Here is a 27959-nt window from a genome sequence, read left to right on the forward strand (position 1 = left end):
AAAGAAGGGAAGGAGAAAAGGGACGGGGCAGACAGGTGTTCAGAGACCAAACTTGTCATTCCCTCCCTTCTTGCTTTCCATTTCGGGGGCTGCCTGGGGGTCTCTTGCAGCCCCTGCCCCCCCCATCCTCCAGGCCCGGGCGGGGGCGGGGCGGGGGGGGCGTCTCCCGGGGCTGCCCTTTCCCCCACATCGGCCGCCTAAACATTCCCGGGATGACGCGGCTGCCATTTCCAAGGGCTCCAGGATTCCGATCTGGGTCAACCCGGGTGGGTCGTGGGGATGGACCCCGCTGAGGGTGGGCCTTGCAAGGAGGACCCCCAGACCCACAATTAAAAGCCCGGGCGGGGAGCGGGGGGGCTTAGGAATGCAGGGGGTGCAAGCCAGACAGACGTGCCATCTGGAGCTCAAGCTTCTAGTCCTCCCCAAGGCGCCCTTCCAAGCCCCCTCCCCTCCTCCAACCCAGCCCTAGAAGCCCCCTCCCCACCATTACCTGGGCGGCGGCGGCTTGGGCGGCGTAGAGTCTCGCAGGGCGGCCGGGGGGCGCAGCAACCAGGGGGCAGCTGGGCCTGCAAAGCGGGGAGGGGGTGGCAATAAAAATGGGTGGGTGGGGGGTTCCCCGGATCCTCTCCCTCCCCCCCCCCAGCCCACCCCCAGCTCCTACTCACCCCCGCAGGGCGCCCAGCCCCAGGAAGAGGCGGGGGGACAGGCGGAGGGCTGCCATGCTTGGGGAGGGGGCTCCAAATGGGGAGGGGGTCTCTCTCGTCTTCTTCTTCTTTGCAAGCTGCCGCTGCCTGCGCTCCGCTCGCTCGCTCCCTCCCAAGTCAAAGTGGGGGGGAGGGGAAAGGAGGGGGAGGAGCACGGGCGGTGCATGCTGGGAGTTGGAGTTTGCTCCGGCTGCGGACGTGGCTGCTCCTCTACAGCCCCCCTCCCTCCCCCGCCTCTTTGCACGGGGTTTGCAAGGAGGAAGAGAGCATGGACAGAGCGCCTCGGAGAACGAGGCCTTTCCCCCCTGGAGGCTTGCAACGAGGAAGGCGGTGCCCCTGAGCATGGACAGAGCGCTCGCCTCGAGAACGATGCGTTTCCCCTTTGAGGTTGCCAAGGCTCTTGCACTTGAGCATGTACAAAACGCTTCCCCGCTTTCCGGAGAACGATGCGTTTCCCCCCTCAGGCTTGCAAAGTGATACCCCTGAGCATGTACAGAGCGCCCTCACCGCCTCCCCCCCCCCCTTTTCGGGCAGCGATCCTCTTCCTATTAGAGCTTGCAAGGAGGGGTGGCTTGCAAAGAGGAAGGCAGTGCCTCTGAGCATCTACAAAGCGCCCCACCTTCCAGAGAACGAGCCTTTCCCCCTGGGTCTTGTGCTCCTGAGCATGTACAGAGCGCCCCCTTCCTCCCCCTCCCCCTTTGCGAGATAAATGAGGAGGGGGCGGGCAGGGGTCATTCAACGCGGATTCTTGGGACGGAGAGGACATAAAGCGGTTATTTTTAAACCTTGTTTTCCTCCCAACTCAGATTCCTTGGGGGGGGGGAGGGTCTCAAATCCCCTCCCCTCTTTTCCAGGTTGGTCATTTTGTCCTTGACTTTGCAAACCTCCTTTGGACGTCCTTAGCAAAATTGGGACATCTCCCCCCCCCATTGTTTGGATTTTAAAAAATTCACAATTAAAAGTTTTCAGAACTGAACAACACAAACTACACAATCTCTCGCCTATTTTAATGTTGCGGTAATTGTGCGATTGTTGATTGCACGGTTTGTTTTTTAAAAAAGGTGGATGGCCTTCAACCCCCAGAATTCAATTGAAGGTGGACTTTTAACTCCCAGAATTCCATTTTTTTTCCACTTGAAGATGGATGGACTCCAATTCCCATAATTCCACTTTCTTCCCTTGAAGATGGCTGAGGAATGCTGAGGAATTCTGGGAGTTGAAGTCCACCCATCAAGCGACCAAGATTGAAAAAAAATACTGGTTTACAATCCACATTTATACAAGACCTTCTCTTAGTATCTTAATTTATAGATAGTTCTCAACTTCCAACCATCCGTTTAGTGTCCAAAGTTACAACGGCACTGAAAAAGGTGACTTGTGACCCATTTTTCCTACATACGACCATTGTCGTCTAAATTCAGACACTTGGCAACTGGCAGGTACTTATGTCAGTTGCAGTGTCCCGGGGTCAGGTGATTTCCCCCTTTGGCGATCTTCCGACGGGGAAGCCGGATTCATTTAATGCCATGTCACTAACTGAGCAACTTGTGATTCACTTAACAACCGTGGCCAGAAAGGTCATAAGACGGGACAAAACTCAATCGTCTTTGAAATTTGGGGGTCAACTGTGGACGTAAGTCAATATAAAATCTTTTTTTGGAAAAAAATCAAATTAAAAAAAAATCAAATCTCCATTTTAAAATGACATGTTTTAAATTAAAGCAAAGAAATATTTAAAAGTCACAAAATTTGGGATGAACCAATTTGGATGAACTCAAAACTATAACACCCCCCCACACACAAATATTTTACACAATCTTACACTCGCACCCACCCACATCTTTTTACAAAACACACAGCTGCGCAAACTTTGGCTCTCTTTTAAAAGTTTTTATTTTTTTAATTGAAGGCTTTTTGTACACAAAAGAGCTAAAAAATAAATATGTCCTTACAAAAAGTGTATTCTGCTAACAATCACACGAAACACACCTTCGCCACGCGTGTGCACAGACCCCCGAGGGATACAGGAGGGCTAAATAGTCGGGGTCCGATGCCGAGGACGGCCAAGGGGACGATGGAGCTTGTAGTCCTCCATATCTGGTGTGGATCCCAGAAGGGTGGCCACCTCAATAGGATGCCTCTTAAAAAAACAACAGCGTTTCTCAATTTTGGCCCTTGAAGGTGGGTGGATTTCAACTCCTTTGTAACTTTCTTAATAGGTGCGCAAGTTTCTTAATAGACCGTGGGAATGCGGTTTAGATGTAATATATCTTGATTTCTGCAAGGTGGCAAAAATAACCCACGACAAGCTAAATGAATAAGAAAGACAGTTAAATGTGGGCTAGATGGCAGGGCAATTCAACGGAAGATTGATGTACGGGCTGGGGAATTCTGGGAGTTGAAGCCCACCCATCTTCCAGGAGACCCCTTACTCCAGGGGTGTCCAAACTTGGGAACTTTAAGACTTGTGGACTTCAACTCCCAGAATTCCCCAGCCAGCCATGCTGGCTGGGGAATTCTGGGAGTTGAAGTCCACAAGTCTTAAAGTTCCCAAGTTTGGACACCCCTGGGCTAGAGTAAGGGGTCTCCTGGAAGATGGGTGGGCTTCAACTCCCAGAATTCCCCAGCCCGTACATCAATCTTCCGTTGAATTGCCCTGCCATCTAGCCCACATTAAACTCTCTTCTTCATTTAGCTCATTGTGGGTTAGTTTTGTCACTTTGACGAAATCAAGATATATTACATCTAAACCGCATTCCCGCTGTCTATTAAGAAATTTACTTATCCATTAAGTTACCCCCCCACACCAAAAAAAGATGCACTAAAGGTTTTTTAGCTGCATCTGTCCTATCCATGGTGAATGCTGGGAAACCTTCGCTGGCTGGGGAATTCTGGGAGTTGAAGTCCACCCATCTTTCAAGCTGGCGAGAAACACCGCTCCAAGAGACCCTGTTGGGCTTGGGGCAAAAAATAGCACCATGGTAGATAGAGTCTGTATCCTGTTTTTTGGGGGGAGGGGGGATAGAAATGAATTGAGGCAGATTTTTTTGTGGGGGGGGGAGAGAAGGGACAGGCACAAAATCAACCCCACTTCCTGCTGTTTGCATGCTCCCCAATTCTGCCCTATCAAGGCAATAGCTGGGAGTGGGAGAATTCGGTCCGTTCTTTGGGGAGATGGATCCCCCCTTAAAATTTTGAAGAAGGGAGTGGGGCAGGAAGGGGGTCTCTCCAGAGGCTTCTGCGGGGCTCAAAACCCCAATATACCCCCACCCCCGCAGGGAGACAATTTGGGGACAAAGTAACCTGAAAGTTTGCGGCTTTTTTGCAACGGGAGGGGATTATGCTGGTGTGTAAGATAGGGGGTGCTGCTTAAAGCCCCCCCCTCATATCCCCCCCCCCAAGTTCTGTAACTTCTGGGGTTTTCCTTCACCCACAAGGCTCCCCAGGAGAGAAGGCAAGGAGACGACATCAACGGAAAAGCAAGCTAAAAAATTAAGCCCCAAAGGTGACATTTGGGGTGTGACCCCCCCCCCACTCCTTCCCAAAGATAAAGAGGGGAGCAAAATGAAGTTAGGAAAGAAATAAAGACACCCCCCCCCCCGGTTCAGAAACAGGACGGGCTGTAGTGTTAAAAATACAACTGGGGACAAGATACCCTATACACGTTTAAAGGACGAGGAATTAACGCCCCCCCCCCCAAAAAAAAGTGAATGAAAAACAATCTATAAAAAACATTTTCTTAATAAAAAAACAAACGAACACAGAACAATTTAAAAAAAGACCCCTTCATTGTTACCGGCTCGGAGACGCCTTCGAGAAGAAGGCCAGGAAAGTACCGTCGAGACGAGGCGCCCACCGCGGGGCCGAGGTCGGAATTGGGAGCGTACCTTTGCTTCGGCCATTTTGACTTTTTTGACCCCGTCCCACAGAGAAGCAGGAAGCCCCCCCACTTGCAAACGGAAAAAGGAAGCACCCCCCCCTCCCTCAGGAGCCAAATCTCGGGAAGAGGGAAGAACAAAAAGAAAGATAACTCGGATGAGGGACGGAGGTGGGTTCGGCTCCCCCCCTCCGACCCCCGGAAGACGAGGTGATTTTTTTTTTCAAGGCTGTTCGGAGAACGCTGAGCCTCCCTGGCTCAGCATAGCAAGGCACGAACGTCGGAGGAAGACCTGAGTCACGGCCAATCCCGAAAAGCCGCTTGGCCAGCCCTCCCCGGAGCGGAAGGCAAGATGGCTAGGAAAGCGTGAGGCAGCCCGGAGGGATTGTCTCGCGGCCCGCAGGGATGGACTCGTTGCCGTGAGCAGCCCGTTTGGGGCAAAGGGTCAGCTGGTCACTCTGGGACTGGGAGGGTTTGTGGTCCGTCCTTTGGGGAGGGACACCCCTCGTCCCGGTCCCCCCCACAAAAGAAGAGGCTTTGGGCGAGAACGGATGGTACGGGGGGGGGGGGGAGAAGCGGAGCCCGCGTCCATCCCCCATCACATCACGTCCACAAAGAACTCGCTGGGGTTCCCCATGGCCATGTGGAAGGACTGCCGGCTGGCGGTCAGCTCGGGGGGCACCGAGCCCAGATCCCGCACCGGAGGCGCGCCCGGAGGCTGTATGGCGGGGGGAGGAAGAGGAGGGGGAGGCGGCGGCACCATCATCACCATCATCGGTTTGTAGGTCAAGGGCACTCCGCCGGGGGCCGCGTAGGCGCTGTGGAGGGAGGGGTGGGAGCGCACGCTGACGCCCCCCAGGCTGTGCTGGCTGCGCTGCGAGGAGCCCTCCCCGCCGGGCACCAACGCCGGCCCACCGCGCTGGCTGCCGCTACGGATGGAGTATTCTGACTCGCTGCCACTGCCGGATTTCGAATCCGCCCCCGGCTTCTCCTCCTTGGGTCGCCCGGCCCCCCGGCTGCCCCCGTCGCTGCGGTTTGAGCCGCTACTGCGGCTGCCTGCAAGACAAGGAAACCACGTTGATCAATGGATGTCTGAATTAAGGTTTCCACAGGGAGTCCTCGACTTATGGCTGCAATCGAGCGCAAAATTTACGTTAATAATTCAAGGCCGTTGCTCAGTGATGTTTGTCCCATTTTGCAACCTTTTTTTGTCACGGCCGTTAAGCGAATCAGTAACCCGGTTGTTACGTGAATCTGGCTTCCCGGTTGATTTTGCTCGTCAGAAGGCCGCAAAAGGGAAATCACGTGACACCCCCTCCCCAGGAACGCTGCAACCGTCATAAGTACGAGTCAGTGGCCCAGGGTACACATTTTTAAAATCTTGCCCTGGCAAACAATGAGGGGGCTGAAATGACCGCAGATCCACTTAACAACCTTGGTGGCTTGCTTAGCGACCGCTGTGGGGGAAAAAAGGTCGTAAAATTAGGGCGGTCATGTGATGACTTTGTTTACGACTGTCCTGACTTTGGGCAGACCCCCTCAGGGTCACAGCATGAGGACTAGCATCTTCCCGAGGCTTACAAAGAGGAAAAACACAAATATAAAATTTTAAAAAGGATATAAAAATGAGAGCGAGGGAAGGAAGGCCTTCCCAGAAACCCCTCCCCAATTCCAAAGAGGCAAGGGCCCGGTTCTGAGCTGCTCCCCCCCCCCCAATCTCCCAGCCTCCTTTGTCCAGCGGATCCCAGAGCCCATTCTCCCCAGCCGGCCGAGGTCCCTACTCCAGAGTGCCCCACTTACCTTCGCTCTGCTGGCTGCCAGCACTCCCCACCCCGTAGCTGTAGGAGGAGAGCTCGTGGTAGGGCGGGGGCTGGGGGCTGTACGGGTGGGGGGCTGGATACTGGTAGGGAAACGTTGGCATCAGCGGCCAAGGAGTGGCCCCTGGCAGAGGCAGAGGTGCCAGCGTGTCCTGGTCGGACGCCCCGCTGGATCCGTCATTGTCGTTCAGCGAGAGGTTGGCCATATCTAGAGGACAAAAGAGAGAACGGGGATCAAACCCCAAGTCAGCTGTCAATCACAGAGGCTTTCTCAGTCAGGACGTGACCCCTCCCTCCACAATTTCAATGAGTGACCACAAAGCACTTACAGGTAGTCTTCGACTTACGACCGCAACGGAGCCACAAATTGATGCTGCTAAGTGAGGCATTTCTTAACTTAGTTTCACAACCTTGCTTACCACACAGCTCTCAAGTGAATCAGGGCAGTTGTTAAGTTAGTAACAATGGTTGTTTAGTGAATCTGGCTTGCCCATTTCTTGTCAGAAGGTCACCAAAAGGGGATCATGTGACCTCGGGACACTACGACCGTCATAAATGTGAATCCGTTGACAAGCATCCGAATTTTGATCATGTGACCGCGGGGGTCACTAACGGGCATTAAGTGTGAAGCACGGTCCTAAGTCAATTTTTTCGGTGCCGTTGTTAACTTGTGAACAGTCACTCAATGGACCGTTATAAGTTGAGGACTAGCTGTATTCCGCAGCCACTGAGCGAAACCGTAACCGTGCTTACAATCTAACTTCCAACTTTCCTTCGATTTACAACGGGGACGAAAACAAGATTTGGTCCCGAAGTCATGTTTTTATCTCAGCGAATAGCCGCTAAACGAGGCAGTCGCTCAGCGAGGACTACCTGCCTGCTCTTCGAGCAAAGGGGAGGGAAGAAACGGTGGGAAAAATGACGGGCTGGGAAAATTCAGGAGTGGGCGTGAAGACACAAGAGCAATCCAGGTGCAGCTGGGCAGGACACACCTGGCTTCCCAAGAATTAAATGTAATTAAAATATTAAGAAAAGCATTTTTTTTTAAAAAAAACACAGAACTTCCTTTTCTTTTCTTTTCTTTTTGAGAAACCAGCCTCCGCTCAGACCGGCAGAGAATCCAAGATAAGCCAAGACTACCTTAAAAGTTGGGCTCGGATCACAGGCAAAGCGAGGCGCCTCGGTGGTCGCCATTTCGCAACTATTACAAAACGAGTCTCCCAAACGAGTCAACAAAGACTTCTCTCTTTGTTCAGTCATTTGTTTATCTCCGTCTTGTTTGGATTGCAAACAAGTTCTTGGGGGGGGAGATAAGGGCCCCACCCAAAGGGAGAGAAAAGAGAACACGGGGGGGGGGGGGGCTGGTAAAGTCCCAGCCCTTCCACACGTTCCATAGTCCAAAACTGGAAATATTCACTGAGTACGTCGTAATCAACATGTTCAATAAATAAATTGGGAGACAAGGGATTCGCAGCCAGAAAACCAACGAGCGGCGACAGGGATTGATTTTATACGGATGTCAATGAGTCCTAAGGAATGAATATCTTCTCCTGGAATTAACTTCCTAGCAGTGAGGACAATTAACCAGTGGAACAGCGTGACACCAGAAGTCGTGGGTGCTCCAAAACTGGACGTTTTTAAGGAGAGACCGGACGGTCACTTGTCTGAGATTGTATAGGTTCTCCTGTTTGAGCAGGGGGCTGGACTAGAAGACCTCCAAGGTCCCTTCCGGCTCTATTCCATTCCAATTCCCAATTCCAATTCTTCTGTTCTATTCTATTCCTATTTCTATCCATATTCTCATTCTCTATTCTGTTCTATTTCTATTCTATTCTTTATTCTAACTATTCCATTCCACTTCACATTCTATTCTATTTTATTTCTATCCATATCCTAATTCTATTCTATTCATATTCTAATTCTCTGATCTATTTCTATTCTTTATTCTAATTCTCTATTCCATTTCATTCCATTCCAGTCCACTCCACATTCTATTCTATTTCTATCCATATCCTAATTCTCCTATTCTATTCTATTCATATTCTAATTCTCTGTTCTATTCTATTTCTATTCTTTATTCTAATTCTCTATTCCATTCCATTCCACTCCACATTCTATTTTATTTCTATCCATATCCTAATTCTATTCTATTCATATTCTAATTCTCTGATCTATTTCTATTCTTTATTCTAATTCTCTATTCTATTTCTATTCATATTCTAATTCTCTGTTCTATTCTATTTCTATTCTTAATTCTAATTCTCTATTCCATTCCACTCCACATTCTATTCTATTCTATTTCTATCCATATCCTAATTCTCCTGTTCTATTCCATTCCATTCCTATTTCTAATCTATTCCAGTTCTCTATTCTATTTCTATTCTATTCTCTATTCTAATTCTCCATTCCATTCCTGGGGTACACAACATAATGCTGTAAAGCAGGAGGGTCTCCAAACTTGGCAACTTGGGAGACCGGTGGACTTCAACTCCCAGAATTCCCCAGCCAGCTTCCTTCCCCCCCTCCCCCCTCTCTCTCTTTGCTCTAGTCAAGATATATCACATCTCCTTGATCCCCCCCTTCTACTAAGGAGGTCAGCCCAATCGATGAAGTAGCGGGGTCACCCATTCGTTCTCCTCCTATCCAAGGCACTCACAATTCTCGCAGCTGCTGAAGTCACCGAAGATGTAGTAGCACTGCTCAGAGAAGGTGATCTTGTTCACCGTGTGGCGGATGAAGCCGGCCTTCAGGAGGTTGCTGGCATACTTGCGCGCTTCGCGGCGGTCCTGGAAGCCTTCCACGTGGTGGTAGAGCCAGTCCACCACATCCGAACCTGGCGGGATAAATGGGAAGACGGCCGGGTGATGGGAGGGTAAAGGAAGAGGGGGATGGAGAGGAAGAGGCAACTCGGCTTAGATTACAGAGGTCGTCCTCGACTTGCAACACTTTGTTTAGTGACCGTTCGGAGTAAAAAACGGCACTAAAAAAAGGGACTTGGGACCGTTTCACACTTAACAACCGCCGCAGCGTCCCCGTGGTTTACACGCTCAAAATTCAGATGCTTGGCAACGGACTCGTATATATGACCATTGCAGCGTCCTGTGGGCGTGTGTGTGTGTGAGACACAATTCTCCCTTTCCAACCTTATGACAAGCAAAGTCAATAGGGAAGGGAGATTCACTTAACAACCGTGTTGGAACTGTGGCGATTCACTTCACCTGTGGAAAGGAAGGTGGTAAAACGGGGCAGAGCTCACTTCACTTCTCACGCTTAGCGAAGAGAAATTCCCGGCTCGGTTGTGGTCCTAAAGTCGAGGACGAGCAGCGAAGTGTGAGAGAACGAGGGTGAAGACAGCCTCTCCTTAATAGTTCCCGGAGTGCATTGGAGATTGGGGGAGTCCAACTTTGCAGCTTTAAGACTTGTGGACTTCAACTCCCAGAATTCCCCAGCCAGCCGGGGAATTCTGGGAGTTGAAGTCCACAAGTCAAAAAACTGCCAAGGCTTGGACACCACTGTTGGGGTGGGGCCTGGACACCACAGTCCTCAGTGGGGCAAGATTATGCCTACAAGGGAGTCCTCGACTTACAACCATCCATTTAGCAACCGTTCCAAGCTAGAAAAGCACTCCGCAAGGGACTTATCGGCAACTTTCGCACTGGTGACTGTTGCCGCATTCTCAACAGTAGCTTGAACCAAACTGGGCTCTTAGCAACCAGCACATGTTTGCAACGATGCAAAGTCCCCGTGACCCGCAATTTGACCTCTTCCGATTCTGTTTCCAACCACGGGGGTGGCGGCAGGTTCGCTTAACGGCTACGTGCTTCACTTAACGACTGCAGCAAGTCACTTAAAAACCCTAGCCAAATCTGTCGTGAAATTAACTTCCGTGCAATCAACGCAACGCCCGCCTTGGCTTGGCAACGGTCCCGACTGTAGTCGCAAGTCGAGGATTGCATCTATAGGGGTGAAAGCATTAATGGCTCAGCTCGGGAGCTCCTCCCCGGGTCGTTCTTATTTTTGGGGCCCCGCAGGACCCTACGTTAGGGGGCTACTTTTGGGGACACTGGTCACTGCTGCTGGCTGCTCAGTTTGGGGGATCGGCTCCCCCCTCTCGCGGGCTCCCCCGATACCTAGAAAAGCATCCGGGATGGTGATCTTCAGCCACATGCGGTCGCGGACTTCCAGGCCGGACTCCGGGGAGGCCATGGCCTTGGTGACCGACGCCATGTCCGTGTGGATCGAGAGGTTGAAGTCGTCAAAGCCTAGCGAGAATCAGAACGGAATCGGTGACCGTCCCCGGGAGTTCCCGAGTGGGCACCTCGCCCGCCCGTTTACCAACCGGAAGTCCTTTTTTCCTACCGGGTGTACAATGCCCCTGTTCTGACTGAGGCTTCCCGAGAGCCTGAAGCAAACTCCTCATCCCGACAAAAACCCCTTGTATTAATTTCCCGTGAATTCTGCTCCTTCCCATCCAGCAAAGCCTCTCAAGGGAGGATTTACAGTCACAGACCTTCTCTGGCTTGGAGAGCTGCCAGGCCGATCTCTGCAAAACTTGGCAAGGAGTCTCGGAGAGTCACGAACCAATGAAGAGAAATCATCGTCTCCTGCAAACTCCACTCCCCTGGCCTCCCTCTTTTATTTCCTCTTGGAGGGGCCGTTCATCGACCCCCTGTGGCCTTCCTCCCAAGTTGACCCCTGTTCCTTAGCTGTTCCCTTTGTCTGGCTGAGCATGCGCATACAGGAACAGGCTCCAGCTGTTCTTCTGCCTCACTGATGTCTGACTCCGAAGGCAGCTGATAACTGTCGGACGGCCCTGGCCCCCTCTCTGTCTCTGACACAGAGCCCTCATCAGAGCCTTCCCCAGACTCCAGGACTGACCCATCTTCCTCCCCACCCTCCTCACTCTCCGAATCTGCTGCCAGCTCCACTGGCCTCTGGCGGGCTACCACAGAGGCGGCTGGTGAGGAGTGGGGGGTGCGTGTCAGACTCACGTTCGGTCTCTGTGACAGACGTCCCCGAAGTGATGGTGCTCATGGAACTGCTGCCCGGGTAGGGAACAAAAGCCCCCGTCAAAGCGGCGGAGTGGGACACCCAAGCTGCCGGATCGATGGGTTGGATGGGCTCGTCTGGACGGGAACAGGAAGGGATACGGTGAGTCCTCTGGGGGACCCCCCCCCATCGCCCCTCGTTCTACTCCCCTCCCTCCTTGCCTGGTCAGGCTCGGCTGATTCCCACCGGTTTCTTAGCAGCGGGGAGACCCCGACAGATTTGCCCCCACAAACACCAATCCCCCACCCACACAGCCACCCCCGTGGCGGGCAAGGATTGGCATGGACGGCTTACTTCTCGGCAGAGTGAAGTACCCTTGCGGGGAGGGGTCCCAGCACTTGGCCACCGTCAGGACGATGGGGCTGCAATGGAAGGAAAGGGAGGGATCAGGGGTTTTGGGGGGGAAACACCGGGAAGCCCCCTCCCCAGGGGCGAGAGAGGATACTGGAGAGGGATTTTTGTCAGGACTCACCCTGGCTTGTGGACAATCTCCCTCAGGACTCGCACAGCGTCGTCGTTGCTCATGTTCTCGAAGTTGATGTCGTTCACCTGGGGTTAAAAAAGGGAGGGAGGGGGGGGATGCTTTCAGCCCCCTGGCGTTTTCCCCTCACCTCCTCCCTCCAAGCGATGGAGAGTCTGGAACTCAGCCCTGGCAGGAGCTGAGAGACTCCGAAAAAGGAGGGGAAGGCGTTTATGTGGGTGGGGTCTTTCATGCTCTCTGAGCGTGGTGGCTTTCTTGCAGGCCTTTCATGACCCAGCAAGAGAACGTCATCAGGCCTAGAAGGGGGTGTGTGTGGGATCTGCAGAAAAGAGGAGGAGGAGGAGGAGGAAGACGACGCCTGTGGGCTCCTGAGGGGTCTCTCAGCTGGATGCTTTCCTTGCAGACGTTTCACGACCAAACTAAGCAACGGCATCAGTGCGTTGGGTTTGGGTCACAGGAAACCCCTCCCCTCCCCGGCTCCAAGAGCACCAAGGAGCCCGGAGGTTTAACCCTGAGCCACAAGGCATCCCATGGGCTTCACGCTGCGTTGCGCGAAGGAAATGGCGCCCGCCCCTCACCTGAAGCAACATGTCTCCCGGCTCGATCCGGCCGTCGGCTGCCACAGCCCCCCCTTTCATGATGGAGCCGATGTAGATCCCGCCGTCTCCCCGCTCGTTGCTCTGCCCCACGATGGAGATGCCCAGGAAGTTGTATTTCTCTACCAAAACAAGAGCAGGAGAAAAGGAGGGGGAGGAGGGGGAGGAGGAGGTCAGGGCCCTTGGCGCTCTCGGAGCTTTTCCTTACCCAAACTAGGTTCACATGGTCAGTCAGGATGGAGATGCTGGCTAGTTTGGATGAGGAAACACCTGCAGGGAAACTATCCAGCACAGAAAGCCCCAAAGACCCCTCAGGTCTCTCTCTCTCTCATCCCTCTCTCCATCCATCCATCCATCTCTCATCTACCTAATCATCCATCCATCCATTCCCTTTCTCTCTATCTCTATCTCCATCTGTCTGTCTATCTCCCTCTACCTATCTCTCCACCCATCCATCTATCTATCTAATCCATCCATTCCCTTTGTCTATATATCTCCCCCTCCTCTCTATCCATCTCTCCACCTCTCTCTCCATCCATCCATCTATATTTATCTCATCATCCATCCATCCATTCCCTTTCTCTCTCTCTCTTATCTCTCTACCTACCTATCTCTCCACCCATCCATCATCTATCTAATCATCCATCCATTCTCTTTCTCTCTATCTCTATCTCCATCTGTCTATCTCCCTCCTTCCACCTATCTTCCCATCCATCCATCATCTATCTAATCATCCATCCATCCATTTCCTTTGTCTATGTATCTCCCCCCTTCTCTCCACCTATCTCTCCATCCATCCATCATCTCTATATCTATGTAATCATCCATCCATCCTTTCTCTATCTCTTATCTCCATATCTATGTCTGTCCATTCCCTTTGTCTATATCCCTATCTCTCTCTCTCCATCTCTCCACCTATCTTTCCATCCATCCATCCAAATCTAATCTAATCTATCACTCTATCTCAACGCAGAGCTACATATATTGATAACTTTTATTGATAACTGAACTTTTCTTCAGTATTGTAAGCCGCCTACAATTGTCAGCGATGTGTAAGTTATATAAAATCGCTTAATAAATAAATGATAAAGAACAGGTTCAGCTACAAGAGGTCTCAGCAGGATCATATTTGTGGTGTCTGTGTGTGAGAGAGAAAGAGAGTGAGAGAGAAAGACAGAGAGTGAGAAAGAAAGACAGACAATGAGAAAGAGAGTGAGAAAGAAAGAGAGAGAGAGAGAGAGAGAGAGACAGACAGACAGAGGTGGAGATTGGGCTGTCCGTCAGCCCTCAGGCAGAGAGTCAACAGCCCCCAGATATGGAGGTGGTTGATGAGGAAGAGGAGGAACACCTGGGCCCAGTGCCAGATTTGCAGAAAGGAGAGGAGAACAGTGGAAATCTATGGGCCGGTCCTTGGGAAGGAAGAGCCACTGCTGCTATCGAAGCCCCACCCTAGCTCTGGGGATCAAAGGCCGGGGGCGGAGATGAATAGGTCTGGCAGACAACCATTCATCTCCTGGCAAGCCAGACCTGTGAGCCCGTGAGGGAATCTTTTTGCCGGGGCTGCCGGCGCTCGAACAAAGGAATCTCTGAGTTCCCTTCGGAGGGCTGGTTGTGTTTGGGGAGCCTTTTTTTTTTGTGTGCAAATTTGCAACGCTGTTTTCATCCCTCTCTCTCTTTGGCCCACCCAGGGGTCTTTACCCATGTTCAGGGTGACGGTGATGATGTTGAGCGACATTGTGGAGTCGGTGACGCTGCTGAAGGACGACGTCTGCAAGACAGGAGAAACGCGCGGTAGATGCAGGAATGAGACCACCTGCGTTGGGTCCCTTCCTCCCAACTGCAATCGTGCTCCTTTGGCTGCCCGGAGAGAAGAGACCCTCTGGGCCCCAGGGGCTGAGACACACACTCCCCTCCCGGCCTGGGACCTACCCGTTCGAGACGCGGCGGGCGCTGCTTCCTCCTCCGACGGTGGCGCTTGAGAAGGCGGGAGGCGCTGCTCTGCTCCGTGGAACTGCTAAACCTGCGGAGGGAACGGGGCGAGCGGCTAACAGGAGGGAAGGCACGGCGGAAAGGGCACCACCCAGCAATGCTTTCCGCAACCCACGACCGTAACGGAGCCCCACATTTCTGCTGCTGAACGAGTTTTGGTTCCGCGAGTTTTGCGGGGTCTTAACGGCCTTTTCTTGCCCAAGGGGCTCAAAGTGAATCGCTGCAGAGTTATAACACGGTTGTTGAGTGAATCCAGCTTCCCCATGGATGCGGCTTGTCAGACGGACACGAAAGGGAAAACACGTGACCCCGGGGGCCTTGCGACCGTCATAAATACGAGTCGGTTGCCAAAAGGTCCGTATTTTAATCACGGGATACGGTGACATTTCTAAGTCGTAAGATCCTTTGTTCAAACGGTCGTTCAATGTATGGTTTTAAAGGAAGGGCTACTTGTAAAAATATTATAAGGTAAAATACTATAAAGATCCAAATAGCCCTAACTGAAAGGAAGAAAGAATGAATGAATCATAGGAAGGAAGGAAAGAACGGGAGGGAGGGAGGGAGGGAGGGAGGGAGGAAGAAAGAAAGAAAGAAAGAAAGAAAGAAAGAAAGAAAGAAAGAAAGAAAGAAAGAAAGAAAGAAAGAAAAAGAGGAAAGAGAAGAGAAGCAATTTGGAATTAAGGAGAAACTTCCTAACAGTGAGTACAATTAACCAGCGGAACTGCTTGCCACCAGAAGTTGTGAGAGTTCCAACACTGGATGTTTTTAAGAAGAGACCGGACTGCCATTTGTCTGGGATGATATGAGTCTCCTACTTCAGCAGGGGGTTGGTCTAGAAGACCTCCAAGGCCCCTTCCGACTCTGACCTTCTAACCATTATCTCAATCCCTCCACTGAAGACTCTCGTGAAGGGTCAACAGGGTCAGAGCCCACCTCACATGGGGCAGGGGGAGATGTTCCAAAGGGCAGAGGCAACAGCACCTCCTTCTCCCAGACCACGCCAGCCGGAATACCCTCTACGATGGTGCCCGTGGCATGCCTCCTGTGCTGGCATGGGCGGAGTGGGCCAATCCCAGGGGAATGGATTTTGGGAAGACAACCCAGCTTTGTGACACACAAACCTTCCTGGACTCTCAAGGTGAGCCCCAGAGAGCAGCCCCACTTCCGGGCGTCATTCCACCCCAGAGCAAGGAGGGTTGGCAGCCAGTGGCGGGATTCAAAATTGTTTCATATCGGTTCCGTGGGCGGGGCTTGGTGGGTGGGGCAGGGGAAGGACACTGCAAAATCCCCCTATCAGCTGGGACTCGGGAGGCAGAGGAGAGAGGGGGGGCAGGGCCAGCCAGAGGCAGCATGTGCCGGTTCTCCGAACTACTCAAAATTTCCGCAAACGCTTCGGGGAAAGCGGCCCGAACCGGCCAAATGCCACCGCTAGTTGGCAGCCCTTCCCAAAAGTGAGGGATTTGTGTTTCCTGCCGCCCCCCGCCGGCTTTCCCGGCCCCTCTCACCGGCTCATGGCACCGTCGTCGTCCGAGTCGCAGAGGCTGGTGGTCTCCAGCTCGCTGGTGAGCAGCGTGGAGGAGCTCTCGTAGCCGGCCAAGTGGCGCTCCAGCCGGGATGGTCCGTTTATCCGGTGCCCGCCTGAGCCGGAAAGGAAACGGCGTCAGAGGGATCCGGCCGCGAGGATTGGGTCGGCCGCTTCCCCTCCCCTCCCCTCCCCTCTGGGAAAGGCCCAAGGAAGCATTCGGAGGGAGGGGAGGTTACCTCCGTGCTCCATGCTCTCCCTGCGACGTGGCTGGTCTCTCCGCAGCGACACGACAGACTCCGTCTCGGTTTCGTGGTCCAAGTTCTCGCAGCTCCCCGAGAGGTTTGGGCTGCAAAGGAAACCAGTTGGGCATAGGGGTGAAGGTGCGGGAACTGGGAGATGGCGAGTTCTAGTTCTGTCTTTAGCACGAAAGCCAGCTGGGTGACTTTGGGCCAATCACCAGGAGTCGGGGAGTTCTAGTCCCGCCTTAGGCATAAAAGCCGGCTGGGTGACTTTGGGCCAATCACCAGGAGACAGGGAGTTCTAGTCCCGCCTTAGGCATAAAAGCCGGCTGGGTGACTTTGGGCCAATCACCAGGAGACAGGGAGTTCTAGTCCCGCCTTAGGCATGAAAGCCAGCTGAGTGACTTTGGGCCAATCACCAGGAGACAGGGAGTTCTAGTCCCGCCTTAGGCATAAAAGCCGACTGGGTGACTTTGGGCCAATCACCAGGAGTCGGGGAGTTCTAGTCCCGCCTTAGGCATGAAAGCCGGCTGGGGGTTTTGGGGGGAGAAAACAGAAGGAAGGAAGAGGAACATGAGATGTGATGGCGACCCCTGGAATTCCTTATAGAGTAATACCCGTTGGATCAAAATCTAATTTGCAAATAAATGCAATAAATGCAAAAGTTGCTTGTGAAAAAAGTTAGCCCAAGCTTTCCTTCCGTTACCCTGAGATCCCCCCCCCCAAATTCCTACTGACCTTCATCCCAGTCCTAGGCTGGGTGGGCCAGTCCCCCTTTTTAATCCCGCAACGTAGAAGATACACACGGCCGTTCCTACTCACTGGAAGGAAGGAGGACGGGAGTCCCCAATGCCGCTGGTCCTCTCCACGGGCAGCGGAGGAAGAGGAGGAGGTGGGGGGGAAGGCTCTGGGAGGACTTCTACCGGAGCGGGAGGAGGGGGCGGAGGCATCTCGGGTGGGGGGACCTCCGAAGACACCAGCTGGGTGGGGGAGAAAAGCGGGGAAGAGAGATGGAGGGGGGGGGGTGAAGGCGTCCATCTGGCCCTCCCTCCCCCTCCCTCCGAGCTGAGTGGGGCCCCTCCCCCTTGAATCTTCTTCCCAGACTAGACAAGACTCCCCCCTCCCCACAAACCCGCCAATCAACCCGGAGGACCGCAATCCCACTCCGACTCCCAGCAGGCTCAGCTTGAGGAGTCCCCAAGGCAGGGTGGGTGGGTGGGTGGGTAGGCTGGCGTACCCAGGAGACGACTCTTCCGTTGAAGCAGGGCAGGGGGGCGTTGTCGTCCGTGATCTCCTCCTTCACCACCCTGCAAAGGGAGGGGATCAGTGTGAGGGGGGGAAAGGCAGTAGGGGGTCTCAGATGGGTGGGGAAGCCCCTCCCTCCCGCTTCAGAGGAGGAAAAGGAGGCTTGGGGACTCCCCGAGGTCCAGAAGACGGGCCCAGTGGTGGTAGTGGGGGGCTCTTACCCAGCCAATGCCCTCCATGGGCAAGGGGTAGGGTCCCCGCCCCCCCAAAGCTTCTCAGGGGCTCCCATCCTTAGGGAGTAAAGAGGGGCTCATTCCCCCCTCCACATTGAGGTCCAGAAGACCTGCGGGGGCGGGGGGTAACCTCTCGGTATTCTCTTTGGGGAGGGGTCTATAGGACCCAATCTCTCAGGAGCCCACGACCCCCTCCTCCAGAGGCAGAAAAGAGGGTCACATTAACCCCCCCAAGGGGGACCCCTTGAGGTCCAGTAGAGGGGCCCATAGCTCTGAGAGGTCTCTTGCCCCCCAGGGCTCGTGGGGGAGGGGCGACATACCCCTCCGTCCTCCAGAGCCTCATTCCCCCCCAAGAGGGACCCCTCGAGGTCCAGCAGAAGGGCTCTCTTCCCTCCCTCCCCCAGTCCTCTGGGCAGAGGGGTTACGGCCCTTCCTTCCTCGAGAATAAGTATCTTTAACCTCCGCAAGAGGGACCCCTCGAGGTCCAGCAGAGGAGCCCATGGCTCTGGGGTGCTGCTGGGGAGAGGGGTCACGTGCCCCTCCCTCCTCGAGAGAGCCTCCCTCCTCCCACGAGAGGGTCCCCTCGAGGTCCAGGAGACGGGCCCGTGGGGGAGGGGGGAGAAAGGCGGGGCGGGCCCCCTACCCGAAGTCCTGGTCCATGCTCTTGAAGAAGTACTTGGCGCCGGGGCGGGCCAGGGCGGCCTTGACGTGGCCGAGGGTGAGGCGCTCGGCCGGCACGGCGATCTTGACCAGGTAGGGCGTCTCCTCCTCGTCCAGGTGGTAGATCACCTTCGTCTCGCCCGACGGGGGAGGGGGACCGCCCGCCGTCGCCATGGCAACCCTGAGGGGAGGGGGAGGGGTGGGGGAAGCCTCTCGGGTCGCGCGGCGGCGGCGGCGGCGGAGAAACAGCGGCGGCGGCGGCCCGCCTCCCTCCCGTGCGTCACGACGTCATCACGCACGGCCCCGCCCCCTGAACAGCGCGGGACCGGGCGCTCCTTTCCTCACGGCGCGCATGCGTTATCAATCGTTGGGCGGAGGGGCGCCGCCCTGTCGTCAAAGCGCATGCGTCCTGCTGTCGCCGCCGCGAGGACGCTACCCCCCTCCCTTCTAGCGCGCACGCGTCACATCCAGAACTCCGCCAGCCCCCTCCGAGGACCCTACTGGCGCCCTCCCTCTTACGCCCCGCCCCCTCTACCGCGCATGCTTCACATGGCGTCACATTCCGCCTTCCCGCGCGCATGCGCCACCAGCCACGCTCCGCCCCGGGGAGTCGCCCGACAGCCCCTTACTTCGCGCGCAAGGGTCCATGACGCGACTCCGCCTTCGAGAGGCATCTCGTCCCACTCCCTCACTTCCCACCCTCCGGCGCGCATGCGTTCAGGCAGCGCTCCTCCCAGGATAGTCGCCCTGTTACAGCCATCTTTCGGCGCGCATGCGTTAAATACACGACTCCGCCCCATCCCACAAAGATCCCATTGCCCTCCCTCCCTTCGGCGCGCATGAATCACACCGCCTCCGCCCTCGAAGGCATTCTTTTTTCACTCTAGCGCGCATGTGCCATACGCGCTGGTCCACTTCTGCGTCATCACGCAGGATACGCCTCCCAGTGAACGCCCATCGGCCCTATCGCTCGAGCGGCGTCACGTGACCGAGCCAGTGGTGGGCGGGAGAGGTCGCCGGAAGCGGAGCATCACGCGGACGGAAGTCAGCGCGTCAGGCCACCGCAAGGGCGCTTGCGCGGACGGAAGTCAGCCTCCCTCGCCAGGGCAGTCTACCTGCTCCCCCCCCCCCCCCCAAGCATCAATGAAGAGCCGAGGCCGCTGTGGAAACTGTCAAAGGGTCTACGTCTCTTTATTTACAGTCGAAAACTCTGCCATGTACACCTCTGCAAATATTAAAACAAAAAGGGGAGGGGGGAGAGAGGGGCCTGGCCCAGCCTTCCCCCTCCCCCCAAAACAACCGGTCAGGCTCCCTTCCCGCCCCTCCCTGGCCTCACAAGGCCTGGCGGGGGTCAACATGGGGTGTGGGATGGAAACTCAGGTAAGTTTTCCCTCCTCTCCTGCTCTCCATTGGTTTAAACCGAGGGGAGGGGGGGGTCTCCAAATGTGGCCCCGACTTATGGACTGGCTGGGGAATTCTGGGAGCCCACAAGTGGGGGCCACATTTGGAGACCTCCCAGTTCGAAAGTCTCAATATAAATGGGGACAAAGTCAAACTGTGCCCCACTTCGAAGCACAGCCAACGAAATCGGGGTCGCCCTCTTTTTGCCTCTCACACACTCCCCCCTCCCCCGCCACAGGGGACGAAATCAAATCAGGACAACAAATGGGGGTTTTAAAACCTTCCCAACGGAGAAAAACAACCTGGGGGGGGGGAAGGGACGAAGGGGGGGGGGGAGAAACCAGGATAAGAAAGGGGGAGGGGGTGGAAAAAACAAAACAACAAACCCTTTTTTGTCTTCTATTTACAGAGAAGAAGGAGACGATGGAGCAGGACAAAAGGGAGAGGAAGAAGAAGAGAGTCCAAAAGGAAACCATCCGTTGTTGTCCCCGGCTGTCCTTATGGCCGGCGGCCCAACAGTGGACACGGGACCTTTCCCGATCGCCTGAATGCCCAATTGGGCCCACCAGCAGGAGAGAAGGGGTGTTCAGGCCAGGAGGACCCGCTGCAGCCTAGCCGTGATCGGCCAATTTGAATAAGCACCGGAGTCGCCGCCGCCGTTGCCGCCACTCTTTCTAGCCCGGTGCCTTGTCTTCGGGCCCCGAGGATCAAAGGAGACCCCAATCCAGAGCAGCCCTCCCCCCTCCCGTCTCTCTGCTCCGTCTACAGTCTTGGTTTTTCCCCCCTCTGCGGGACGAAAGCCCGACCGACAGCCACAGCCCCCCCCTCCTGGGCTAGGGCTCCCCCCCAGCTGCCCGCGACGCCGGGGGGACCGTTGCGCTGAGAGCCACGGGGGGCTGAGGGGCCAGCAGCGCCTGCTTCCGCGAGATTTCTTTGCATTTCTGGCAAAAGAAAATGTCGGGGACGTTGGTCTTCTTGATCTTGGCGCAGGAGAGGTGGATCCAGGTGCCGCACTGGTTGCATTCGATCATGGGCCGCCCTGCGAATGGCTTCTGGCAGTAGCAGGTGATGAGGTCCCACGAGTCATCGCCTGGAAGGGCAAAAGGGGGAGACGTTGAGAAAGGGACACCCGAAAATGGATGTTTGCCCGGCCAACCCACTCTCGGTGACTGGACAACTGTTTGTGTGAAATGGCATTGTTGTGGCCCTGCCAATGGCCAGTGGATTATGGAAGCAGATTCAGACAGTGAGGAGGGTTGGGGAGGAAGGTGGGCCAGTCCTGGAGTCTGGGGAAGGCTCTGAGGAGGGCTCTGTGTCGGAGGCAGAGAGGAGACTGAGGCCGTCTGACAGTTATCAGCTGCCTTCGGAGTCAGAGATCAATGGGGCAGAAGAACAGCTGGAGCCTGTTCCCAGTGTGTGCATGCGCAGAGTTGCCAGAAGAAGGGAGCAGCTAAAGAACAAGGGTCGACTTGGGAGTAAGGCCACAGGTGGACGATGAATGGCCCCTCCTAGAGGAAATAAAAGAGGAGCGAAAGGGGAGTGGAGCTTGCAGGAGACCATTAGTTCGCTTAATTGGTTCGGAGACTCCCGGCCAAGTTGTGCAGATCTCGGCCTGTCAGCTCTCCAAGCCAGAGAAGGTCTGTGACCGCAAATCCTCCCTTGAAAGACTTTTCCTAGATGTGAAGGAGTTTGAACAGTATGTTCCGTGACTTACAACATTTCATTGAGAGACCGTTCAGTGTTACGACCGCACTGGGAAAAGGGACTTACAACCATTGTTCACACTTAGAACTCTTGCACCATCCCTGTAGTCAGGTAATTAAAATTCAGAGGATTGGCAACTGGCATGCAGTGTCCTGAGGTCAATATACCCCCTTTTGCGACCTTCCACAGGGAAGTCAGATTCACTTAACAACCGTGTCAATAATTTAACAACTATAGTGATTCACTTTAACGGCAGTGGCTAGAAAGGTTGTAAAATGGGGCGAAGCTCACTTAGCAACAGTCTTGCTGAGCAACAGAAATTTGGGGCTCTATTGTGGTCAACTGTGGCCTTTGTTTCTTAAGTTTTAAGACTCTCAAAGGTTGCCAAAGAGGAGGTCTCGGGTCAGGTTTTCCAGCCATGTTGAACACCTGATTCCTTTCTGAGTGTTCCAAAAAGTACACAACTTCATCTACCTACACAATTTGGAAGGACGACACTGAGAGATAGGCGGGTGCTAAGGAACCGTCTTGGAATTGGTCCAGAAATGATTCAAAATCTCCCCCCAATCTGACACGAAAAGTACAGGAAATGGCTGTAAACTGAAGGGGTACATACAACAAATGAACTAAAATAAAAGTCGTTCCGATCTTGGGAGGGGTAAGGAAGAAGGGGGCGGGGCGGAATAAGGCGTCTGTGTGACTTGTGACCTTCGAAACTCCCAGAATTCCCGAGCCAGCATGGGAGTTGAAGTCCAAGAAAGGCACAAGGGGACCAAATTCCCCCCAAAATCTCAAATATCGTAGGATTTAGGCAACTGGATCGCGAATGAACGGCCTCCAGTTGGGAAACAGACGTATTGGGGGGGCTGTTCAACTTGGGATCCCGTCTTGTGTCCCATAAGGGGCTCAGACGCTAACCCAGTTTACACAAAGCTTGGATTGAGCCAGTTAGGATCTTCCCATCTGCCACGTCTGAATCTAAACACACTGGAACTCCTCCCATGGCTGAGGGGAGAGCTCAGCCTTGCTCCAGAGGTCAGTAATTGCACCCATAAACTATTTATTTAATTGGGATTTTATCCTACTTTCTAAATAGTCTAAAGATGGCAAAGAAAGCTAATTCTTCTTCCTCCGCCCGTTCTCTCCAAAACAAGAACCCTGTAAGGTGGGTTGGGGCTGGGAGAGAGGGATTGGCTTTCATGCCTAAAGCGGGACTAGAACTCCCAGTCTCCCGGTGATTGGCCCAAAGTCACCCACTTGGCTTTCATTGCTAAGGCAGGACTAGAACTCCCCGTCTCCCACTTCCTAACCTGGTCCCTAAACTATCAAATTCAAAAATTATTGCTCGGGGAATGTGAGAGAGATCAGGCCCCAGACGAGTCCCGACGGGTGAATCCTGACCCTCCAGGGAAGTGGTACGTGTGTGTGTGTCTTGTCTCACCTGATTCCACCATGATGTCCTCGTCCATCACCCTCATCTCGCCTTCGCTGGAGCTCCCTTCCCCATCCTGGCTGGTCTCCGTGCTGATGCCCTCCTTCCCTTCCGTGTCCTCCAGCTTAATGGGGAAAGTGGCGGCCAGCAGCTCTGGCGGCGCCTGGACCGAGACCCGCGCTGTGGCCGCCCCCGCCCCCTCCTCCCCGCCCGGCCGCAGGGGGGCCGCCCCGTCCTCCTCCTCCTCCTCCTCCAACTCCTCCTCCTCTTCCGAGTCCGTCTCGCTCACGGAGGTTTTGTGCTTCGGCTTCTCGCCCCTCTCTGACCGTTTCAACTTCCGCTTCTTGCTCTTTTTGATGCGCGAGCGCTTCTCGCCCACTGAGTCGCTGCGGTTCCGCTTGGCGGCGGCCCCGGCTTCCAAGGCAGCCTTCCGGTTCCTCTTGTCCTTCTTCTTGTCGGCGGCGACTTTGGGCCCGGCTAACGGGGGCGGCTGCTTCCCCACAGGGTCCAAGTCGAAAAGGGAGTCCTTGAGCTTCATCTTCTCCAACAAGGAGCTGTCGGATTTCAGGCGACGGAAGGCCGCTTTCTTCTTCGACGATTTGGCCTTCTTGACGAAGGTCTCGATGGTGTGCAGGTCCGACTGCGTGGATTCCCAGCCGTCGCTGTCCACCACGCTCTCCGGACGGAGCGGGGAGTTGGAGCCAGAGGGCGTCCAGTCATTCTCCTGCTGGGAAGACAAGGCAGATTAAGTCCCTAATCCACCCGGATTAATGTACGTCTAGGTTCCGGGAAAGAAGATATGTATGACCTGAGACAAATATTAGGTAAAGGTTCCCCTCGCACATCTGTGCTAGAGGTTCCCGACTCTAGGGGGCGGTGCTCATCTCCGTTTCAAAGCCAAAGAGCTACTCCTGTCCGAAGACGTCTCCGTGGTCCTGAGGCCGCCATGACTCAACGCCCAAAGGCACAAGGAACGCCGTTCCCTTCCCACCAAAGGTGGTGCCTATTTTTCTACTTGCATTTGTTACCTGCTTTCGAACGGTTAGGTTGTCAAAAGCTGGGACAAGTCACGGGAGCTCACTCCGTTACGCGGCGCTAGGGATTCTTTCTGATCGACAAGCTCAGCGTCTTGACTTACAACAGTTCCTTTAGTGACCAAAGTTACAACATGCTGGGGAAAAACGAACATCGGACCGCTTTCCACACTTATAACCGCTACAGTTCAAGTATTTGGCAACCGACTCCTATTTATGACGGTCGCAGCATCCTGGGGTGACGCAATCTCCTTTGGCGACCTTCCAGCGAGCAAAATCAATAGAGAAGATGCATTTTCCTTACAGCCCTGCTACTAACTTAACAATCGCTGTGATCCACTTAACAACAACTAGGTCGCAAAATGGGGGCAACGCTCCCTGAACAAGCCTCTCACTCAGCAGCAGAGATTTTGGGCTCCGTTCGGGTCGTAAGTTGAGGAACAACTGGGAGAAAAAGCAGATTTTTTTCTCCCAACTAACGAAGGCTGCACTTAATTGGATAAATAATAATATGTATGTATTACATACAGAGTAATAGCATAGCTATTAATACATAGGACCGGAGTGGTGCTGCTCTCACCTCGCAATCAGGAGCCTCTGGGTTCAATCCTAGGTAGAGGCAGATATTTCTCTCTCTCTGGCCACCATGAGAATGTATCTGCTGAACAAAACTCCATACTGGCGACAGGGAAGGGCATCCAGCCAGTAAATACTCAGCTTCATTCAGTCGCCCAGACTCCACCCCACAAGGGATTATGGGGTCGTTAAAAGAAGATATTAATACATAGGACCCCTGATTTCAATCTGTAGAAGCAACGTTATTTCAAAATGCAACCCGCAACTCACACATCATTTCTGGAGTTCTCACCCCTCGCCAAACCAATTGCATCCTATGCATGCCATAATGTTAGATGCTCCTTTTAGCCGTACTCTTTATCAATAAATAAATTAAAGCTCTAATCGCCATCTTGGAAGAAGGCTTGAGCTCGTAATTTTGTTGTCTGAAGCGCCTGAATCCGGATTTTATGCCCCCCCCAAGCCCCCACCTCCCAAAGGGTACATACACTTCCTTTTGACTCTCTCAGTCTGGCCTTCATGGATTGTTTTTATTTTAAGGTCCTTCTTGCAATTTACGTTCATCTCTTGTCCGTACATCGGTTTGCCCCCCCCTCCATAACTCTTCCAATTTCTCCCGTGGCCCCTCTCTCTGGGGATCCCCTCCCCACATTTGCTACGCTTCCCTTTCGCTTCTCTTGCATCCCCACTCTTTTCGCTCTGCAACTCCACAAGTGATTTCATTTCAAGCGAGGCCAACGCGATTGGGGTGCCGGAGCGGTGAGCTTTGGGGGGACCATCTTGCATCCTTCCCCCGTCTCCCGTAGTTCGTTGGCATTTCATTTTAAAATCCTGATACGGTTTCATACGAACGATGACAGAGGGAAAACAACACCAACACAACACAAAACAAAACAAGCTGGGTCCAGTTGTGAGTTATAGATAAAAGCAGGGGTTTCCAAACGTGGCCCCTTTAAGACGGGTGGACTTCAACTCCCAGAATTCCCCAGGGAGTTGAAGTCCACCCGTCTTAAAGGGCCACGTTTGGAAACCCCTGGAATAAACCAAAGTAAAATTTTGGTCATGTTTCGAAAGCAGCAGCCCACAAATCATGGTTTAAAAACCTCAGATGCATCTAAGGTTTACGGGCAGCCCCCCATTTGCCAGTTCCAGTGAGTATTTAGCTGGGGTGGAGGTTTTGAGTTCAATCCTAGGTGGAGGCGGAGGCGGAGGTAGGGTCTCCTGCTTCGGCAGGGGATTGGACTAGATGACCAGCAAAGGTCCCCTTCCAAATCCATTAACCTATAACTTCCCCAATACGTAACTGGGATTAAAACTATCGGTAGAAGTAACCACGGAGTTGCCCGCCATCTGCTCCTTGGGAGACGCAGGGGGGTTAAGCTACGTTGTGGGAAACAAGCCGGCTTAGCAACATCTAAGGTTGCATAGTTAATCCCAAACCAGGGTCAGCATCAATGCCACCTGTAAAGCCCAGCTCCCAGGGAGCTCAAGAACTACCCTTCCCGAGATGCACCGCGCTTCCCAAGCCCTACCCGCCTGACCAAGAGCTAAAGACAAGCGCGTGTCTGGGCTCGCCCTGGCAAGGGAGGAGCTGCCTACATTTCCCAGCATGCACCGCCTGGCCGCGTCGGTCCGAAATGGCCTCCGAGGAGGCTGGGAGTTGCAGTCCCTGCTTGGAAGCTTTCGAAGATGCAAGGGGAGGAAGGGGAAAAAAAGCCAGCGTGGGGAAGAAGGGGAGGAGAGGAGCCGGGAAGGGGCAGAGGGGCTTCCAATGCAAAAGAGGGGAGGGGGATCGGGACCCTAAGAAAGACCCCCTCCCCATTTCATCCCCCCCTCCCTATAGAAAGGAGCCATGCGGGAGGGTTGTCTCTTTATTCAACTCAGCGAGAAAAGCATTGCTTGTATTCCGTGCAGGCAGATTTAGAGGAAGGGGCGATCTCTTTTTTCCCTCCCAGCGTCCTCCCCAATCGCTCACCTCTTTGGAGGAGGGGATGTAGCCGGCATAAGCCAGGACGAAGCTGCAGAATTTGTTGAAATCCTCGATGGTGCGTTGCCGCTTCTCCGGTGGCTGAGTAAGGAATTTCGTTTTATTTTGGGGAGGGGGCGATGGGGAAGGGGAGAAACGGACGTTAAGGGGGACTTGCATGCAGGAGGAGGCTTTGCTTCCCCCCACCCCCACCCCTTTGCTCCCTTTTCCGGGTGTCTTGGCCGGCATGCATTGCACAAACTGGAGAAGCCCCCCCTCCCCATTTGCGCCTTCCATCCATCCATCCAAGCAACCCCCAGCCCCAAATAGGGTTTCTCAACGGAGGGAGGGAAGGGGGGGGCGCTTCCCATCCGGAGCACATGGGGCGATGTTGCAAAAAAACCAGCGCCGGGTTTGAACGCCTGGTTGGGGGGGGAGGAGGAAACCCCCGCCACAACACTCCAAGAGCACAAGAGCCTCTTACTACCCCTCCCCCGCAAAAGGGAGACCCCTCCCCAGCCAAGAAACTTTTTCCCCACCCCCACCCCCGTTTCTTCTCTCTCTTACCTGCGTCTCGGCTTTGAGGGTCGGAGGGGGATCTGGAAAAAAATAGGGGGGGCGGGAGAGAGGGAACAAAAAAAGAGAGGGGGCTTGTGAGAGGGGGGGTCGAAAGGAGAGGCCTCTCGGCGCCCCCCCTTCTTACTTCACTCCACCCAGAAAGAGGGAGGGGAGAGGAAACGCCGCACAAAGCGGAGGGAGAAGAGAGACCCCCCCCTGCATACACCCGAGAGGAAGCAATGGGGGAGACCCTTCCCCCCTCTTTCGCGACCACCCACCCACCCACTCCTAGCGTGGCGGGGAGGCGCCGCTGACCTCCCCCCCTTTCCCTCCCAGCCCCTCGCCCTTTCTTCCCCCCGCGGGCTCTTTGGAGGGGGTGGAGGGAAGGGGGGGCTGGCAGGAGACCCTAAACAACCCCCCCACGGTTTAAAGAGGGGAGGGGGCTTCCAGGGACCCCTTCGGAGAGCACCCCCCGCCCTTATTCCTGGGGAGAAGCGGGTTCTGCGAGCCTCCCCCAACTTTGCCCCCCCTCTCGACCGGCTCCAACGGGCCCCCCTCCCTCCGGTGCCCCATATTGAAGGGGGGGGTCTTCCCCGCGACCCCAGACCCCCCCTTTCGTTTCCCGCCCCCCCTCCCCTCCAAGACTGGCTGGCCTCTCGCTTACCTTCGGGGCTCGGCTCCGCCATGGCCGGCCCCTGCCCTGCCCGCCCAGGGGACTCGCAAAAGCCGCCGCTCTCGCCGCCTCGCCCGGTGCCGCCGCCGCCGCCGCCCTCCTCCTCCTCCCCCCTCCCTCCTCCCGCAAGCTCGGAGCGGCCGCCCCTCCCCTCGCTCATGCCCCGCCGCGGTGCATCTCGGGAGGTGGAGTCTCGCCAG

At 54.6% G+C, this 27959-nt stretch overlaps 2 protein-coding genes across 3 annotated transcripts; both read right to left on the minus strand.

Annotated features, from left to right (window-relative positions):
* Positions 1–2579: 2579 nt before the first annotated feature.
* On the minus strand, positions 2580–18755 carry LOC309382104 (segment polarity protein dishevelled homolog DVL-2-like). The gene is made up of 15 exons (XM_081933579.1): positions 18399–18755; positions 17515–17584; positions 17100–17257; positions 16275–16384; positions 16019–16151; positions 14454–14544; positions 14223–14292; positions 12507–12646; positions 11920–11996; positions 11742–11809; positions 11390–11524; positions 10529–10660; positions 9055–9231; positions 6382–6606; positions 2580–5637 (listed from the first exon to the last, which is right to left on the minus strand). Exons 1-15 carry the CDS (start codon positions 18587–18589, stop codon positions 5180–5182), a joined length of 2235 nt encoding a protein of 744 aa, XP_081789705.1. The 5' UTR covers positions 18590–18755; the 3' UTR covers positions 2580–5179.
* Positions 18756–19582: 827 nt separating this feature from the next.
* Positions 19583–27875, minus strand: LOC309401852 (PHD finger protein 23-like). Of its 2 annotated transcripts, none has more exons than XM_081971147.1 (5): positions 27751–27875; positions 27096–27127; positions 26538–26630; positions 22962–23676; positions 19583–20906 (listed from the first exon to the last, which is right to left on the minus strand). In XM_081971147.1, exons 1-5 carry the CDS (start codon positions 27770–27772, stop codon positions 20650–20652), a joined length of 1119 nt encoding a protein of 372 aa, XP_081827273.1. In that variant the 5' UTR covers positions 27773–27875; the 3' UTR covers positions 19583–20649. The 2 variants fall into 2 exon arrangements, with proteins under 2 accessions (XP_081827273.1, XP_081827272.1); XM_081971146.1 differs by having other exon boundaries at positions 22962–23679.
* Between the last annotated feature and the right edge of the window lie 84 nt (positions 27876–27959).

This window comes from Natrix helvetica (genome assembly GCF_964273705.1).
Source record: "Natrix helvetica genome assembly, chromosome: Z".
Taxonomy (NCBI): Eukaryota; Metazoa; Chordata; class Lepidosauria; order Squamata; family Natricidae; genus Natrix; species Natrix helvetica.